This window comes from Syngnathus acus, chromosome 1, assembly GCF_901709675.1.
Source record: "Syngnathus acus chromosome 1, fSynAcu1.2, whole genome shotgun sequence".
NCBI classification, from domain to species: Eukaryota; Metazoa; Chordata; class Actinopteri; order Syngnathiformes; family Syngnathidae; genus Syngnathus; species Syngnathus acus.
The window spans coordinates 7338414-7358498 of record NC_051087.1 but is presented as its reverse complement, the minus strand read 5'-3'; the positions used below and the strand labels follow the sequence as shown (position 1 = coordinate 7358498).

At 39.6% G+C, this 20085-nt stretch overlaps 1 protein-coding gene across 3 annotated transcripts in view; it reads right to left on the bottom strand.

Moving 5' to 3' along the window:
• Positions 1–1027: 1027 nt before the first annotated feature.
• The window catches only part of ctnna2 (catenin (cadherin-associated protein), alpha 2), a 148022-nt gene continuing 128964 nt past the window's right edge, over positions 1028–20085 (bottom strand). For 2 of the 3 annotated variants that reach the window (XM_037246207.1, XM_037246298.1), the window contains exons 14-18: positions 18171–18284; positions 12789–12970; positions 11781–11886; positions 3543–3677; positions 1028–1763 (exon numbers count right to left, since the gene is read on the bottom strand). In XM_037246207.1, the coding sequence (XP_037102102.1) occupies positions 1476–1763; positions 3543–3677; positions 11781–11886; positions 12789–12970; positions 18171–18284 (825 nt within the window). In that variant the 3' untranslated portion in view covers positions 1028–1475. The remainder of the gene's footprint in view (positions 1764–3542; positions 3678–11780; positions 11887–12788; positions 12971–18170; positions 18285–20085) is intronic. The other variant, XM_037246379.1, reaches the window with a different exon arrangement.

Here is a 20085-nt window from a genome sequence, read left to right as displayed (position 1 = left end):
TTTTTCCTTTGGGTAGAGAAAAAAAAAAGCCAATTTGAAGCGGATAACAGAGAAAACCCACTCTCGACACTCTTAAGTGAGTTTATAAAGCAGCCAGTGTTGGTCAGCAGCTCAGATAACACACTTTAACCTCAGCATTAGTCTATACCGTTGAGGCCAACTCCTGTTTAAATACTCTTGTCTCTGGATTTAATAGCAGCTGGTAGCCTACCTTGCAAAATACAAAAATTCAAAATAGCCACAGAAAGTGATTTATTTTGTGACAGGAAACTACCCATTTCCAGTGAAGTGTGCAACATAACAACAAACAGCATGCCTGGTGATGCAAATTGGAAGTGTTGTGTCCTGCAACTGCAACACTAATAAATAAACATGAACCTTTGAGGGCCAAGTGGAGGGATTTATTAGAGATAAAGGGAGCGTATGCACGGATTTTCAGAGCAAACCACAACTAGTCAAACCACTCGGTTTATATTTGCACGCTACACAATTTTCAGTCAAGGTTATCATAGTTAGTGATGTCATCATTAAATATCTTTGAAAAAAAAAAAGGCAACACAATTTGGATGCTTTGGATAAAACACTGTATCTGAACAAGGAAAACTACTTAGATGCTGACACTTCTGGGTATCTTTCACAGAAGTTATTATTCCTACTACTACTCATTACATTTTATGTTCAAAAAAGAAGAAAAAAAAGAAAGAGGTATACCAACCCCAAGATTTTGTCCTCTACAGCACAATCCAGGATTTCCATTCAGACATTTTAAATGTGTATACAAGCAGCCAGTCGGCACCGTGGTAATAAATGTTACATTTTTTTATCAGATACAAGTAAACTTTTCAAGATGATTTTTTTTGGGGCGCTGATTCCAAATCTGCCCTTGTTTTTTTCTCTAACACATCAGATTTTATTATCAATAATAATAATAATAATAATAATAATAATAATAATAATAATAATGCACTTTTACAGGGTGAACATAAGGTGGATTTTTTTAAAGATCTTAGCTAAAACTACTACTCCTAGTAAAATCTGAAATGCCCAAGATTTTTTAGGTCAAACTTGAAAATAAAAAAATAAAAAATCTCAAAAACCTGATGTACTAGAAAAAAGTAAAGACATTTGAAATCAGCATTACAAAATACTTTTTGGACAAAGCAATCTCTGATTAAAATTATCTATTGACCAGTGTAATAGGACTACAATATCAACTAACATCCTTGTTTTAAAACCTCATCCTGATATGTATTTTTAGCATATTTTTGTCACAGTTTGGCTCTCACGTTAAGCTACGGTAAGATTGATAAATAGTGTTACTTGTGTGTGTTGGCTGTTAGAGACCCACAGTCTTCACAGGCGCCCGAGTGTGGCAGTTGAAAATGTCATTCTCCTGAGGTGCAGAAGTGCACACACGCAAGGAAAACAGGTGGGCGAACACAATGTGAACTTTTTCTTGGGTATTTTCCCTCTTTTTAGAACGAGTCCATGGCCTTGAATTCGCTGAGGGCCTGGACAGGGGAGATATGTTTCTTCTGAGAGCCTCGTCGCACACGAGTCTGGCACTCCTCCGGCTTCTCTCTTTTCACCAGTGGTTTCTTCTCGGGAGCTTTCATGCGCCAGGACACGACGGGTGAGTTGACGGCGGCGGTCCCGTACACCTTCTGGTACTTGGTGGAGGCCACGTACGAGGCTTTGACCGTCAGAACCACGGCGTTCATCAGGTTCTTGGCGGCCTGGATGAGCGAGGTGGCGCTATCCAGCTGCGAGAGAGAAACACTTAAGGTCACGTCAAATGAGTCAGTTCTTTGGCGCGTTGGGTTGTTTCGCGCATGAGGAAGCATTAGCGCAGCTAAGTAGGAGATCTTCACCGCAACTGTCAATTAAGCGGGATAAAACTGAGCGCTCGCTATGTGACGTCTTCCTTTGGCGGCTGCTAATGAGCAGAGGCAGGGTCAGGTGTGCTCTGTTTCCGTCTGTTTTGTTTGGCTGACATTTAAGGGTCGTCGGCCAGTGGGCCTCCTCAGACCACATGTGGAGTCAAGTCAACTGCGTGGTTTTAATGAGTGTGGATTCCAGTCGACCACCATGAAAAGGTTCAAATATCAGCGGGTTGCACGCATCCAACATGGGATAAACGTGTATACAATAGTTCAAAGAAAAAATGATGAGGGTGATGGGAAACCCAAAGAGCAATAAATGAGTCTCTTTTTCAAAATGGACAGAAGGTTCAGAGCTGTGTAGCGTATAGAATTCACAATTGATATTACACGAGATGTCGTTAAAGACCTGGGCACTGTAAGATCTGCAGGCCACATCTGACCGGTCCAGTCTTACTGACTCAAAATAAAAGCTAAACCAAGCAGTGGTTTTATTTTAGAATACAATGCGACAAGCGAGAAAGAGGAACGGCGTGCGTCTTCAGTGGTGTGGCCAACTTTGTGACATTGTTGCTATATTTAGCAACCTTGCAGTCCATTTAGTGCCTATTTAAAAAGCAAACAGACAATTGATCTTTTTGTCAGCAACTTTGTTCTTTCCTGTATGTCAGAGGGAAGATGGTATCGATTGATGGACAAACGTGAGCAAATTCTAAAAATATAGAAATTGAGTGAATCCACGTTTTTTTCCTGATATAAGATTGTACATGTGTTCCTTAATTACGTATTCACAGAGGACAGTTTCAAGCAAGTTCGGGACTATGGCCCCGATTTATGAACATTTTATGTGAACAAAATCACATGCAAACTTAATTCCTCCTCTAAACAGATATGGAAAGTGCCGGGCACACATAGGATTGCACCTATCAAATCAGTAAACTTGCCACACAGGTCATTTGGTACATTATGGAAGGAGTACTGCATATGCAAATAAATTAATTGAGCACGTGCGGTGTGATTTATCAAACCTGAGACAAATTGTGATGGCTGATTTTTAATACTGCATTTGAAAGGCGGTGCAAATTGCATCGCTCTGCAAAATCTTAACGAGGAGGCACCGGTAAAATGAGATGCAACAGGAAGAACGGATCTTTTCTGTTGTGTCGACATTTTTGCTATGCCAAAAAACAAAGTTATTGTGACATAGCGTCAAATCAACAATGCGATTTTGAAGCTTCTGACTGCAATCTGTTGTCGAGAACACACCATTTTGCACCTGCTATATGTGAGATTTTAGTAGCCATTAAAATGCAGAATTTGCTGATACTTGCCGATGTGCTTTAAAATGGTTCTTTCGTGATAAATAGTAGACACGCTACAGCAATGCAGGCTAATTGGACACTTAAGTTGAACAATGATAATAGGGTCCATGAGACATAAAAAGCCTACCATGCATTTTAGTGAGTATTATTAGACGGAATTGGCTCAGAAAGAGCCGCATCAGTATTTCATTCGGAAGACCCATCACTCGGTCCTCTAACCTTCACTCTGACCTTGAACTGAATGCAGTGGGAGGGCTGCAGCACAGAGTATAAAACACTGCTTAAGTGTAGTGATGGCCCAAAGGTGACAGTGAGTAGTGGACAATCTGGACCTACTTACCCCAGACACAATGAGCTCCCCACCCAGGTTCTGCACTTCAGCCTTCACTTTGCTGCAAATATTGAGCTGATGACAGTACAGTGCGATTCTCTGCAGGTAGGCCAAGAGATCCTGTTTGCAGGCCGAGTCGGGACACTGGATAGTAAAAAAAAAAAAAGAGTTAATAATAGCCATAAGTGCCGCTGGCTTCTTACACAGCAGGGGCGTGCGGGATGAGATGGCGTCTGACTTGTTCTGTGCACGATAGTGTTGATGTGTGTAGGTAGCGCAAAGAAAATGGTGGAGATTGAGGTTACTGTATTTTTCGGACCATAAAGCACACATAAAATCCTTTAATTTTCTTAATCCGGTGCGCCTTACATATGATGTCGGCTTTTCAGCTCCTCGTCTTTCATTGAAATTCCTTCCTATTTACTTTCACTAATCACTAGCAAGCATACATGTTTTTGTCGTACTGGAATTAGAACAACTTCCTGCCTCCATGTCTAAGAATCATGGGAAATGTAATGAGGCGGTCAGCAAGACGAGTTTCTGGCCGCACGTTTCTGATGTTACAATGTGGGACAATGAAATCGCCGTATGTGGGACTGAGAAGTAAACGACGCAACCGGCTTCCAATAGCTGTCGGGACTGAAGAAAAAACAAAAAAAGGAGCAGGCTTGGACAATGGAGAGGAAGTTGGCATATCTGGTGAGTGGAGTGACATTACAGGTGTTAAACTGTCAACCAAGATAGCATTTCGCAGCCAAAGTAATAACACAACCACCAATCACCAGATTGACTGGCGAAGTTCAAACTTGTTTTGACTGTCGGTCCAGCCCTTCCTTTTCTCTGCCTGAAAAGAAAAAGGTCCTGTGTAGTTGAACTGTGAATCTAACATTAAAGCTAAAGCTGTCAAATAATAATTATGTGTGCTACAATAATAAACTTTTTTGACATACAATGCTTCACATGCTTTTTTTTCCCCTACTTTTTGAACAGACCTGTTCAGTGATATTGTGTCTAATAACTAGTGCTCATGATAAAAAAATAAATAAAAATAAGGAACTTAAAGTATTACACTGGCAGCTTGGAACTAAGCAGGCTAAAGTCCATCTGTTGACATTATGCCAATATTCAGTCCCTGTGCTAATAACTATTAAATTTAATAGAGTCACAAAATTAAAATAACTGGTGGTGTCACTCGTCATTGTGTCATCATATATGACATGATGACCAAAAGAATATCAATCTTGAAAGCACACATCAATGATGTTGTAAAAACAACGTATTGCATGATGACATCAACACCGCAACATCGTAGGGTTTTCCGCATTCTTTTTTTAACGGGAAATGACCACTGGTCGTAGATCACCAACAGTTTAAAGAGAGACTGTAAACGTCATAGAATGGCACATGGAAGAAATAGACTCCCTTGAGGAAAGGAAAAAAAAAAAATCAACAACTGTTGTGAGGTTTACTGTTTAGCACCTTTGTTTGAGAAGAGAGACCTGTGACACAAGCAATGCAGCATTCATCAGTCAGACATGTGCATTCCAAAGTTTTTAGGTGAACTTAAATTCCCCTGTGAAGGTTACTGTTCACTTTAGGTTTAATGTGAAATTGCATCAGAAAGTCCAATATTCCTCAGTTTTAGTCTGTTATGTGTATGCATTTGTGGACTGTTTGCCATTCGGAGATGCAGGTATAGTATTTATTATTCATGTCTTGTTGGTGCATATGCCAGTGTTTGATTATCATTTAGTTTTATTCTTGTGTGCCGTGACTGTTCACTCAGCTGCTGGAATGCAGAGGTTTCCCTACTGCACAACAAATGGAGGCTAAGTTATATTGAATTAAATGTTGACTTTGTTAGTGAGAACGTTGATCTTGCTGTGAACCTGATCATGTCCTTGATGCTTTCTTCAGTAAAAGGCTAAATAACCTAATATCAAATGTTTTTGCGCAATATTTAGGCATGTACATGTTACATAATTATTTGACAGTTTTACGCAGCATGTTGTTTTTAATTTCTGAAGTATAGTTTGATTGTTTCCATGTTGTGTCCATTTGAAAGTTACAAAACAATACTGACAAAAAAACAACAACACGGCTCCATCATTTTGTCAATGATAACTCGGCAGTACACCACACTGAGGGAAGTTAAGATGATATTGATGCCAGGCAGTTTATTTCGGTGGCGACGTGATGAAGGAAGGACAGCTTAAAAGGAAATTGGAGTTCTGCTGCAGCGAGACAAAGACAACCGTAAAATACAGATGTCTGCTGATTCTGATGAACAACAGTCTGCACCTAAAGGCTCGGGAGCAATATTACCTGTGGTATGTCCCGCTATATTTGTCCTGTGACAATGAATAAAGATTAGCAAACAACTGGGCAACAGCTGGTCCCCTGTTTCCGTAGCAACAATGTGTGTACGGCTTTCTAAAGTAAACACCGTTTGGCACTCTTAATTAGCAGCTAAGCGGCACACATTTGCGTCCATTTTATCCCTTATAATGTTTCAGCACATTTTAGGTTAACAAATACAAACTAGATTTCTATTCAGCAGTCCTCCACAACTTTAAAGTGAATAGCGCAACGTGAAATCTGGCTCCATCTTAGTCACTGCACTGCATGTCCTCGATGCAAGTGGAGTGTAACAATGACTGCTTAATTTTTTTGCTATAAGCAGCTTGACTTCAATTGAGATGTCAACATTTCAAGAACTTATCCTCCATAAAGTTTTGTGGAAACTAACTAATGCAATTAAAGTAATGCCTTCTGACATTCTTTGGTGAAGGTTATAATTTGGATCTTTCCTGCTGGCCTTTGAACAAGAAGGAATATGAAAATAACCACTTCAGTCTCACACAGTATGCAGTATCTCGGCCAACTAAGCCCCTGGTGGGTTAAGAACTGCATCGGCTACTCCAACACTGAGCATAACTGGGAAACAAGAGCCTTCTTTTAGACATTAATATTAAACGTTCCTAACTAGAGCATTCAGAACCACTGGGTGGGGAAAGGCTCAGCTCTTTTTGTTCTTCACTCGTGCGCTCGGGCAGTGGGGGATGCAAAATACCTTGCTTTGATATGAATATACCCTTCCCTGAACAGTTTCCTGCCTGTTCACTTTGAGGGGAATAACACAAACTTAATTCAGATCATAGTGTATTCCTTTTGAACCTTTAAGTGTCATTTGAAGGAGCGGTTGACGGTGTTTGTGGCAACGGCCACTATGAGAGCAGTCAAGCAAGGGGCTGCCCGGAGCTTCTTGTAAGTGTCTGAATGTAGCCTGCAGTGCAGCTAAATCGCATAGAGCAGTCAGTGAGGCAAAAGGAAGTATCTCCTTGGGCGTGATCACTGCTAACTGCACTTCACACTGTTGGCACATGTACACATCCACACGTACACATTACTGCCTCGGGCCTATCGGATGCACACATGACACAATTGTTCCCGTTTGTGCTGTTGACTTATAGTCCGTTTCTACCACAGGCTGCCTGTTGAAATAAACACTATGGCTCATTGACTAACCAGGCACTCGTTGGCAGTGTGGTAAGCTGCTTTCTCATACTACACTGCCTCTCTGAATGTTTTAGAATGATTTCGTTTTAGTCGAGAGGCGTCAGTTATGTTCCTTTTGTAAATGTGTTGTTTTATTATATAATGCCCCTGAAACAAACAAAATGTGTTCCTGGTGTTTAATTCAGCAGGATGGTGTGAACCTTGGTGTCCAAACGTCAACTGCATGCTATCACAGTACGGCAGCTTGTCAAATAAAATCCACACCTCACATGGAGGCTGCAAAAAAGAATAATTGGAATGAGTTTGCATCTTTCCTGTGCCCCTCTTTTGCTGTGCACCTGTTATTATAAGATTTGCTTGTATGTCTTGCGTGTATCTTCCCGTTTAAGCTTAAGAAAAAATCACACAAGAACTACAGAGTTGTTAAAGAAAAGTTGGGCATCTTTGAAATGAAAGAATAGTGACAGATCCCAGTGGTGCATGTTACACACAGTTACAAAATATGCCTTCCAGCTGACTGGACCACAGCAGTGACGTTGAGATGTCACCTTCTTTATTCAACAAAGCTGGTCGAATTTGGATTTGGCTATCCAGTGTTTGACACTAAAGAAATAAAGCTGCTGAATTCTCATGAATAATACAACAATGGGTCTAGTGGCAGTCCGCACAAAATTTTACTTTCAGTGACCAAGCTAACATGTTTATTTATGTTCATAGCATTACTGTACACTGTATGTTTTTAATTGCCATGTATACATGTAACTGTTGACGTGCTAAATGAGAAATTTTCCAATGGACTGATCCATTTCACAGATTGCTATATGCACATTAAATGTTACTATTCAAAGCAAGTGCACTGAAATTATTCCTAAATTATCATCTTAATTCCTCCATGATTTTTACTTGAAATTATGAGCAATTAATTAGGCTTGCTTCCTAATTGAGAAATAATAAAGCACAGATGTACAAAGTGATTCCTAATCAACATTATTCATATTTTAATACTAGTCTTGCAAGGTTATTTGCAAAATGTGTTTTTGTTTTACAGATGATTAGAATTCATTCATTCAAAAAGACAAGATACTCAATTTTGTCTTCTCTTCTAATTTAAGACATTAGATCAACTGCTAAAGACACAATTAACAACTCTTAGTGTTGGAAATTAGGTTTAAACAACAGGTGCATTTTGATCCTTTGGGAAAGACTGATCCGGTCTATTGACAGCAAACAACACAGGTACATTTGAACCTGGATGATGCATGTGTCCATCCATTTTTTATCACTTATTCTCTTGAGGATCACAAGTAAACTGGAATTTACGCTGAGTGAAAGATGTGCTACACCCTGGACTATTTTCTTGTCAATCACAGAGCAATCACACAAACAATGAGACACATCCTAACCACAAGTGCTGGAAGGTACTTTTAAAAATGGCTTTTATATGATTACATGCAATTGCTATTCTTTTCCATTAATCTCTCTAAAAGGGTAAACTTGATCATTTAGATTCTGTCTGAAAAGGTTGCTTTAACTGAAGGGAACGTAATATGCAAAACAGTGTGGAAATCAATGGAAAATGCAACATTGCGAAGGTAAAATGGGTTGAGTTGCCCCTTGAGGTTTTTCTATGTCAAGTGCAGTGCTTAAATGACTCTGGAAGACCCCCTTTGCTTTGGAACATTGCCTACTGCTTCAGACACGCTCATCAATAGGCCTGATGTGGAGTCATTGTGACAAGGTTTGCTACTTAAGGGACCTGTCTGAATGCATTGGAGCTGAATTTTAACTGTCAAGGCCCAGTGCTACTAACAAGCACAGGTTGCCCTCAATAATGTGTGAATGCAAAATACATGTAGTCTACATGTAGAATAAAGACAAGTAATCATGTTGTGAGTTACGCATGAACATGCTAGATAAAATCGAACTGTTGTTAACAATTGTGTAAATTGCTTTTTGCACTCTTCACTGCAAGGGGGAATCTACTTCACAGTAAGTCACTCACATAAATCCACTTTTCCTTTTGCCACATTCAACAAATTGAGGCTGATTGGCTATATTGCCTTATAGTTTGGGGTAATGGCTCCACATGTTGTTTTGGAATGCAACTGAGAGTCTGCTAATGCAATATCATAGTGACGGACCACACAACATTGTTGTGGGTAGCATTTTGAGAAGAGATTTTCAGGATGTCAAAACATTATTTGACATTTTAACTGAAGATCGCTGATGAACTATTTCTGATCTGGTGTATACATGTGCTGCCACTAAATTCAATCCCAATAGCCATTTTACAGATGTGACACGCACAATCGTAAACATCATATAACAGTTAAACATCACGTGATTTACTGAGAAGGAGGTCAGTTGTCTATTTAAAACAGTAATTGTGGTTATTTTTACACTTTCATGAGAGCAATAGAATAATAAAAACAAGTTACAAGTTGTTGAAAAGGAGCTCTCCCGTTGTCTATCGCGTCTGATTGGAAGCCGCCATTTACAAGTGTGTAAATGTCAACATTGCTGAGCATTTATGTGAAGACACAGTGTGCACAGACAAGATGCAGCCTGGTTAATCTAAATGAACTGTATGCATGGCTTCGGACGGGGATGGCATAAGAAATTTACCACCCCTGTGAATCTGAATGAAATTACATTTGGGTTAGGCCTGTTTATTCTCACTGAGGACATTTGGGCTGTTCAGAAGTGGCCTTGTATGAGCCCTGATCTAAATCCTATTGAACATCTGTTGAAAGAGATGGAACATGCAGTCTGGAGAAAGGAGCCTTCAAACGTGAGACAAATGAAACATTTTGCATCTGAGGAATGGACTTTCTTTCAATAGCAAGACTTTTGTTCACGTTTCATTTAATGTGGGCAATAGGTTTTATTCTAATCAAAATGCACGGTTCCATGAGAGCCTATTGAGAAGTGAATTTAGCAGGACCTTGTGACAAAAACAAACATGAATACAGATAAAAGCTTAATTTCAAGTAAAACAGTTCATGTTTATTTGGGTCTTTCTCGTATTCATGAAACTAAAATGATTCACCAGCAGCAAATTTAAAATGCTGTCTGTGTCCGTGTCACTCTGACATTCCATGTCCTCTTAGTGGCGTGCAAAGGTGTGTTGATGATTGATGTGAACATTCCATTGAAGACAGATTTTAATGCATTGGAAACCAATCATTAATGGGGGAAGAGATGCTGACGGAGGATGAATCCCCAACTGCCTAGTCTGGATGGACCTCAGTCCTGTGGAGCATCCAGTCAACTCCTGTATCAACTTCTCTTTTCACTTAATGTCAAATCTATATTTGGACAAATGATAGCCATTATCAGACATCACCTTCTTCACACTAACACAACTACAAGCTGCTGGGTTCCACTTTGGTCTATTCTGTTTACAGCATTTACTCTTGACTTTGTTACGTCGCGAATAACCTTCCATTGTATTTACAGCATACCCTGTGTAAACATAGCAAAGATGACAGAAGACACCTGCAATTGGATACAAATATCCTTACGCATGTGAGCCTCTATGTGTACCTACAGAGAACATTACAACTATCAGCTTCCAAGCCTGATAGCTTATTTTCTGCAGCGTAATATGCTCTGAAAAACAGGACATTGTGACATGAGGGGAACGGCAGCGCTTTTGACTCACGTTGCCTCAGGCCAGTCGAGTTGCTCGGCACACTCGAAGGCCATTTGAAGGGGCATTCATTTTGCTCTGAGCTGACAGGAGAAGGTTTGTTTTGGAAAAAGGCCAAAAAGTGCAAAGAGGAGGCACTCATAAGGAGAACCTGAACCTGCAGAAATGACTAAATATTCATTTCATTCAAACTGAGAAATAGAATGTTTCCTGTTCCCATTGTTTTAATAAAGTTACTGTTTGTATTTTAATGTTAATTTACCACAACAGACTCATCTTGAATTGTTGGTGAATATACTGCATGTTTGTATGTATGAACGTATGTACGTACGTATGTACATATGCAATACTGCATATATCATTTTACATTACTCAATTCCATTAGATTTGTTGACAAAACATCCATCTTGCTTTTTCCATTTTAAATGTTAATGCTAGCCCGAACATTTGCTTTGATGCAAATCAAACAGGCAAGGAGAGTGATCACGAAACCAACAATAATTAAGTAGTCCAAGACTTTATATGCTAAAAGCCGTTACTACGACGAGCTCACCTTAATAAATCAGTTAGTGTTGCGCCTAAGATTTTTCTCACTGCTTATTAGAGGTATATGAAATGAATAACATTATGCATTACCTCTAGTGGTGCCAGCATTCTAACAGCCTTCCCACTTCATTTGTACACACATATACACAGTGAACACGCCTATTTAATTTCCCTCCCACCTTCCCAAGGCACAGCACTGATTGATTAGATATTGAAAGTGGTTTGTCAGCGTGTTTTAGAGAGGTACTCATCTGATAATGGATGCAACACCTCAGCTGCGAGCTAATTATATTAGAGACATAACTTGGTTCTGCTGTCTTGCTCTCAATGTTGGCCCCTTTGGGACACAAAGTCATGGAGCAAAACAGCCCACCATGACAGTCTGGCATGTCAATTCCCACATCTAAGATTTCCAATTGCTATGCTCATTTACTCCAACTCAATATTTGATTCACTGACAGCCATGATGATAAGTTAAGTGAGACTTTTAGACTGATGGAAATGATAAAAAAATAGAGTTGCAGGGTTACCTGATCAGCGACAGCACGGGCAAGTTTGTCCATCCTGGATCCCGCCTCTGCAATCTTTTTGGCGGCGTTGATCACATCCGAGGAGTTCTTGAGAGGGCCTTTGCCCCTGGATGGAGTAAAAAAAAATGCAGCTTCAGAGAACATCCAGAGAAAATTTTAGGAAGTTTTATATTGCTGATGTTCCGTCATATACTGTATAGGAGGCTCCTGGGAACAAAAACTGTAAGCTTTCAGCAAACATAGGCAACAAGAGTTACTATGTAAACACTGATCCAATACAAGTCTGTTAGGCAAAGTAATTACATAGTATATCATAATGTGGGATAAACAGTAATTTCCATAATGTAATTAAAAAAATATCCACTTAAAATGTTATTCAATCATTCATCATCATCCAAACCGCTTATCCTAGCAGGTGTGCTGGAGCCTATCCTAGGCATGGTACACCCTGAACCGGTCACCAGCCAATCGCAGGGTAGACGGACAATCATTCACGCTCACAATCACACCAATGTCGGCCTAGTTTTTGTTACATATTTTTTGTTTTTGTAATCAGCACATCTATCCATGAAGAAATCTGATGTTAACAAGCACCTCATTCGACTTTGGAGGTTTCATGCTATTTCAAATAATGTCATGGGATTTTAACGAAAATTTCCCTTTAAAAAACGGATTAATAATGCTATGTATGGGTTTCAGTAATTACCCCTACAACAAAAACATCTGCCGGATTTAATCTCTACTTTTGTAATGTGGACCGAACTGAGTCTGCATGTATAAAGGCTTTGAAACTCCATTTCCCACGCAGTGCTGGGGAGTATAGTCACATTTCTTTGACTTCAAAAGGCGAGTGAAGACTAAGTGGACTTGTTAGAGCCTTCAGGTAGAATACTTGACACATACGTCATGCGTGGTGAAATGAAAAATCCAAGTGAAGGTAACAATAAGTAAAAGTGTGGAGCTGTGAAGGGCTGTTAAATTGTATTGCTTTCACTTGTAACTTGTTACCTTGTGAAGTCTGTCATTTCCATCATGATCATACACATCTGCTTGGCGAGCACAATAATGTCGTTGCCGTTGTCATCCCATTTGGCCACCTCTGCGTCAAGCTTGCATTTTTCCTGTCTGAAGCTTTCCACCTGCTCGGCAATCTTGGCCTTCTCCTCCTGGGGAAGCTGCGCCATGATGGCCTGCAGGGAAAAAAACCCACAGTACTTGACAAGCAGAAAACAGGTTCCTCTGCAATAATGAATGAGTCTTATACACGGGCTTAGAATGAGAAAAATGCCAGAGGAGCACAATTTAGGTGAAGAGGGGCGATAAGAATAGGGAGCAGAATTGAGGAAAATGGTGAACAAGAGGGATTAGTGAAAATAAAATAATACAGAGGGAAAGTCAGCTGTCGCAGCTTTTGCTCAAATGTTTTATGTTAATAAACCTTACCAAAGTCTGCTTTTTACAATAAAATAAAGTTCTAAACTTTACATTTAATGATTGGACCTTTTCAAAACCCTTGACATCTTATACTCAAAGAGCGACTCCGTCTTTTCTTACGCTTTTTTTCCCTGCCTTTTTTTTGTCCAAGCGGCCTTTAGGGGCAGGTCCAAAATGGCATAAATCACGTGGCAAGGTCATAGATGCAGAAGGAATCCTGTATTATTTGGAAGGTAAATGTATAATTATCTCACGTATTAAACCAGAGGATGAATAATTCATTTTTTTTTAACAGTATGCCAGGGAGGTGAGAGTACCCTCGTTTCCATTAGGTCGATTATATTGACTCAGGAAGCAGAAATAAATGAGTATAGTACAGAAAAAAAAAGCTCGCCTTGTTTTTGAAACTTTATACATTATTAACTGTCCAGCAAAATTTTTTATTCTCTTACTGAAATAGTCACCCTACGTTCAATTTCATTTCCTCACAGCAAAGCTGGTGTGTGGGGGTGGCGGGTGAGCTCAGTGACAAAGTGCATCACTTGGTTCATGTCGCCTGCCAAAAGTGTCAGGAAGAAAAACCAAACAAAGAAAAAGCAAATGCCTTATTTATTTAATTTGTCTTTTTTTTTGAATTGGTGCTAGAAAGAAAAGAGAACAGACAGAAAAATACGTAAAACAGATGCAGCGTCCTTGAGCGCTGGCCCTGTGATGAGTATGTGTGCGCACTGCTTAGCTGGGAAAAGACAGAATAGCATAATGCAAACAAACAAAATTGGGCCCTCAAGGCCTGTTTAGAGTTCCGCTATTACTGATGCCAAAACACACATCAGTGTGAGTGTGATCCTTATAAACGGCATGCTGGGTGAGAAAACTGCTCAAATCTACATCTTGACATGCATTTAGTACATTGCATGGCATGTTTGTAGAATTTAGCGCTCGACAGATGCACACTCCCATCCTTTCATTAGATGACACATGTCTCAATTATTGTTCAGGTGAAATCATTTTTATTCACAAGTGCCCAAATGCCATGCATTCAGTTTTCTGTAAAGCACACCTTTGTTGCTCCTGCATGTGGGCTGATCAATCACGGAATATTTTTGATTTTATACATTTTCTTCAGATAAATCATTCCTTGAGCCTGAAGTTTATATACATTCAGGCTAATGAATTAAAAGTCTTGTATATAGAATTTATTTTATTAGTAACCAATGATACGTCAATACAATATTTGGAGAGAGGCCCAACGGTAGCGTAGCGATTCCATTAGATGACATTTGGGCTTATGATGTGGGATTGATTCTTCATCAATTTCCCATTCAGTGACGCTCTAGTCCTGTATTTTTTTCAGTTTTGCCCATGTTGGTAATTTCACCTCAGAGCTACCATCCAGTGGCTCTATGTATACAGGTCCGGGCCCCTTTTTACTTAAGTACATAGTATTTCATGACTTCCATTTGTGAAACATGAAATACGTAATTAACTTGGCATCTTTCTGTTTTCCCTTGTGCTATAATTGCAACATTAGGTGTGTGTTGCATGTAACTAACTTGTGTGTCGTTTGTGAATGATTCACAAATGAAATGTTTTAAGTGAATTTATTGAAAGAAATAGTCCTGAATTGATTTGTTCCATTCTCAGTTCAAGCATGCCATACCGGAACTGCCACGCTCTGTTACTCATTTGTGACTCTTCAGTAAATGATGCAGCCAGCGAATAGATGAGAAAGGAACTCGTCTCGTGATTTGTTCACTATGAATGAACATGTATCAGTCTGTGAATGATTCAACCTCAAGTGATTCTAATCCTTACCTCGGTGACAAGACAGCACATGTGTAGCATTCAAAGCAATAGTACAGTAATACAAATCATTTCATGAACTGTAATGTAATGTTCAGTTCAGTCAAAAATGTATGTTCCCATCATCGACTGTGGCCTCAAATTCGAAGAACAATGGTTCGTCCTTTTGCTGTTCAAGTCTTTGCCGAATCCAACTCCTGGCATCAATTATTTACTTTACAGATGATTTTACACGGTACAGAGAGATGTTGGTGTCAAAATGGCAGTGGTCTGTAGAGAATCACAGATGTGAAGGTATAACTATAAAAAGAAAAGAATCTCAAATGACATGAGTAGCACTTATTCTGAAGGGGAGAAAGTGTGAAACTTGAAGCAAAAAGCCTTTCTTTGAATTTAGGGCTCTAGAGGACATGAGCAATGAGCTTGGAAAAAAAAAATCAAGAGTGGTGAGGTAAACGTGAACCAAATGGGACGTCATGGGGGAGCGGCCTCGGTGGAACCCTCCCCCTTGCTCCCTCCTTCTGTACTGTCTAGAATTCCCTTATCCTCAAAACCTTTCCGCGACTCCACTGATAACAACAAGGAGCGGGCCTCGAGAGCTTAACATAGTTGCAGATCCAGCCAGTGCGAGTCAATGTCTGCAGGGATTAGAGCGTTTTCCGGGTTTCTTCACCCAACGCGGTAACCTAGAATGACTTTAATTTTGCCTTATTTGAAATAAATTGTCCAGACACTGGTGAGTTCAATTTTATGGATGACCTATCAACACTGTCATCCAATCAGCGTACTAAGTGATGCTGCGAGCGTGCTTTCGGGGTGGATGAAGTGATTCACTCTGCATTATCCATGCCGAGTTATACCAGTGTTAACTGTATAACTGCATCTGCCGAGAAGGCCGAACCATCTATCATAAATTAGTGTTTCCATCTCATCATACATGGAGCTTCACTTGTAGGACACATTACGCATAAGTAGAACAGCAGTGTCAAGGGGACAATCACATTAAATTACCACAGATAAAGGCTCTGAGAACTGTCCCGGAAGTATCTTTCTACAGCAAGCGAAACCGTCAGAAAGATATCATGTGTCTGGCAGGACGCAGCAGGATCATGACTGTAAACCTCAGTAGGCGCATGTCGGTTCCTATGGTGGGAAGGGATTATGTGTACTCTTGTCTGTTTCAATTCAAACACTTTTCACCGGTATGCACTTAGTGTTGCCATGAGAGGGCAGGGAGTGTTGTCCTGACATGACAGGCTGAGGCCAACTGGGCACATCACCAGTGGTTTGCAGCAAACACATCTTTTATGGATGTGCAAGTCTTCTGCATGTGTAAATGTTTAGTCTCTGAGGGCATGAGAGTGTCTAATGGTGGGTAGTATCATTTTAAAATACTGTGCGGGGTATAAGGCCGCATGTATTTTAAGCATTGCATAATGTCATTTAAATCCTAAATTGCACAAATTACTTTTGATAATGCTTGCTGGCATGTTGTCAAGACCTCAATGTCTACAGCTTTTGTATTGAGCCACGTCACCCTTACTGGACATCCAACTTATATCACAGCCTTCACTCCAACACGCTATGACAAAGAGACATGCTGTGACTTTAGACTGTTCCCAAAATGAGCTGCCCACTCATAACAAAGCTGCCTGCCAGGAAAACTAGTTTGGTGCTGTGAAACAAGTTTGCGTGGCAGAGTTGGTGCATTTAAGCTCAGATGGCTCGACAATGTTACACTGCAGGGGCCTTAGTGGGAGTGTACAGTACATACAAACGACTCAAAACACTTCACACCCCGGACCCCCGCAGACTCCCCGGAGCGACTTTTATGATCCAAATGCCAGCCTCTGTTCTCTTGGTTCATGGCTGGATTGCTAACTTGGTGAACTTAAAACTTTTTGTTTTTGGATTCCTTGGTTGAACTAAATTATTTAAATGACAAAAGGTATAGAGGTTTGTGCACAGTATGTGTATGTGAGTAGCAAAAAAAGTAGTAAAAAAAATAACACCAGTAGCCAACAATGGTGTGATAGTGTTCAATACTAGAACTGTCACAACAGCATTATTGCCATTCTGTCACATTCAAGCTGTTCCTTGTAGAGTACTTGTAATTATGGTACCAAAGGTGGAACAGCAGCTCAACTGATCATGCACACATACATCACATTTAGACAACTAATGACAAAAAAGGATCAATGATAATCTTATCTATAACCTAAATTAACAACTCCAAATATAGTAGATACATTTTCGATCAACTGCAAAAAGTGTCTGTTGCTCTGACAGACCCCGTACAGCAAGATATGCTCTCTTTTGAGATTTCATTTAAGCTGCATATGCACTTAAAATAAGTGTGAATTTAAATTGTCAAAAGTCAAGTTTATTTATATGGCTGTATATCTTTAGTTAGTTCAGGTTAGAGGATATTGACTTAAAGTAGGAAGAATCACATACCTGTCACCACCTTGGTAATATATTATGTTGTATTACAGACAATGCTTACTGACGATAAGGTACAAAACCACTCAGCTACACTATGTTTGCCCCATCCTTTTATTTATTAGTCTGTTCTTTGTGCATAGACCTGATGCACAGAGCATGAAGGCCAAGGCAGTATAATGCAGGCCTGCACCACAGAAAAAGGCACAGGGCTAAATCACACGCTCGGCCATTTATAATTCATTCAGCATGTAACACACCAATAGATTTTTTTTGTCCTGTTTGGGGGAACAAGTGTTGATATCCTCCAAATGGTTGTTAAGATGGACCCCAGTGAAACATAATCGTTGTGCTCACAAAAGCCGGATCGCAGTGATCACTGCATCAACCTTGGCATGGTAATCTACTGCATTGTCAACCATCTGAGAGGAATTTGGGACTTCTTTGTTGATGAATGCTATTTTACACCTGATATTTTCAATAGTGTGTACAAGAAATAATCATATTTGTAACGATATATTCATATTGGCTTTCATACTAAATAATTGAATCTAGCTGAATGAATTGAATAGACAGGAAACAGTTGCTGGCATTTGAATTCTTCTCAGTCACTTTCGCCCAGGCGTTATTTAAACAAATTTTTCCAGGCCAAGCAAGGGCATATTTACTCTATTGAGTGGCACAATAATTGAGAAAGGGACGTTTACTTACCCGAGCACTCTGTCCAGCGATAAGCTGATCATCTTCAGTCTGGACACTAGTCCTACTACGAGTGTCATAGTCCTCTTGTTCAAAGTCGGAGTCATCTTCCAGCTCCTCTGGTGTCTGTGACAATCACCAGAGAAAGACAGAAAACGATCAAACCATACAGAAAACATACAGTTCTGTTATTTGTGTTATAGTATTCTTTATACAGTGGAAACTCTCAAAGTATATATTCCTGAGGTGGTGCAAGTTACAATAGAAAACAAATGTAAAGGAAGGAGGAAAAAAAAATGCTTCCCAAGTTTCACAATATTTATGCTTGAATGTTTCAATATTTCTCTGGACCTCAACAAACTTCACAATAAATAAGTTAAAAGAGCTTCAAATGATTAACTCTGGACATGCATTTCACTATCTGCTGTTATTTTATTGACAGTCTGTCCATTAAATTCAATTACAGAATCTGATGCCAATAACTGGTAGTATTAGTGCTCTCATACATACAAAAATGGTTTTGGCAGGGGTTATGCAGCAGCAAAAACTCCTCAATAGATGACTAATACTGTCTGGAAGGACATTAGAACTGCGTGAAAAACCACAGCCCCCTCATTAATTTAAATGGGCCACAATGTGCAATGCAATGTAATGTGACATTGCACTGTGTAGTATAATCACACATCATCACCTGCTGATCCCTGTCTTGCAGGGCACATGAGGTAATTCTACTGTTAAATGTGGGACTGTAAAATTGGAAGACATTTATTGTAATGGATTCAAAGATTTACAAAAAAAACAACACACAAGATATGAAGGTACAGTCACAAAACTATCATAAAAACAAGATGAAAACGGCCAACATCATGATGTCTCCTTGCAGACTCACAGTTTCAGTGAGCTTTTCATTTACTATAATGAAAACAAATGAGGCATGTTAAATTGAAGTTGCCCTTTAACACCTAAATTTGAGCTGGTTCCTGTTCCGAACTGTGATTAAATAACATTGACATTTTCTATGCATGCAATATAAGTTACAATACCGCTCCTCCTTTTTTTTTTTTTTTGAGGTAAAACAGTTGATTTATGGACAATTTTGAAAGCAATTACGATAATGTTGCACGAAACATGGTTTGGGTGGTGGGTTAAGTGAACTGTAAATAGTCAGCCATTCTTTACTTTTTGCAGCGGGGCAGGCGGTCTCACTGTTTCTTGACGGCATGCCTTAATGGATATTTAATTGAGTGATTTATCTCATTGATTGGACAGACAAGACAAATGGTAATATCCACGGGAAACAGTGTAAACACTCCATACAGCTTTACATTTCATATATTCATATTTTTCTGCTTTTCAGTTATATGCATGTGCACCGACAAAGTGAAAGGCAGACTTATGTTTTTTAGAACTTTCATTATACTTTTCATTCTCTTCTCAATGCCTACCTCCGAGTTCTAAATACTGTGGCAAATTGGTTTCTTAATCTAATGGCAGCTCATAAGATCTCTGCAGTAAAGAAAAAAATCCCAAGCAGCTTTTTCTCAGCTTAAGTGGGAGCAAAATAAGGCCTATAACAATATGCGTTCATAAAGCATTACAGTTGTCATATGCATTTTTACAGATATGATAGTCAGTTGTTTCCTTGTAGGAGGAATTTAAACATGGATGGGATTATGAATCCAGCTGGTCCACGGAAGTTCAAAGCCGCCTGTTTTACATTATTTACCAGCATCAAATTATTTTCCATAATTAGATTTTTTTTCATGAGCTGCACCGGGAAAGCTTCCAGCCTGCATAAAGTTGAATAAATGAATTACACGGTGACTAGAGAAGGGCCAGCTCGGGTACAGAATGCCGATAGTTTCATTTCAGAGTGCCAGCTAGTAGAGCTGCTAAGATCATGTTGTTATTCATCCTTCCTATTGTG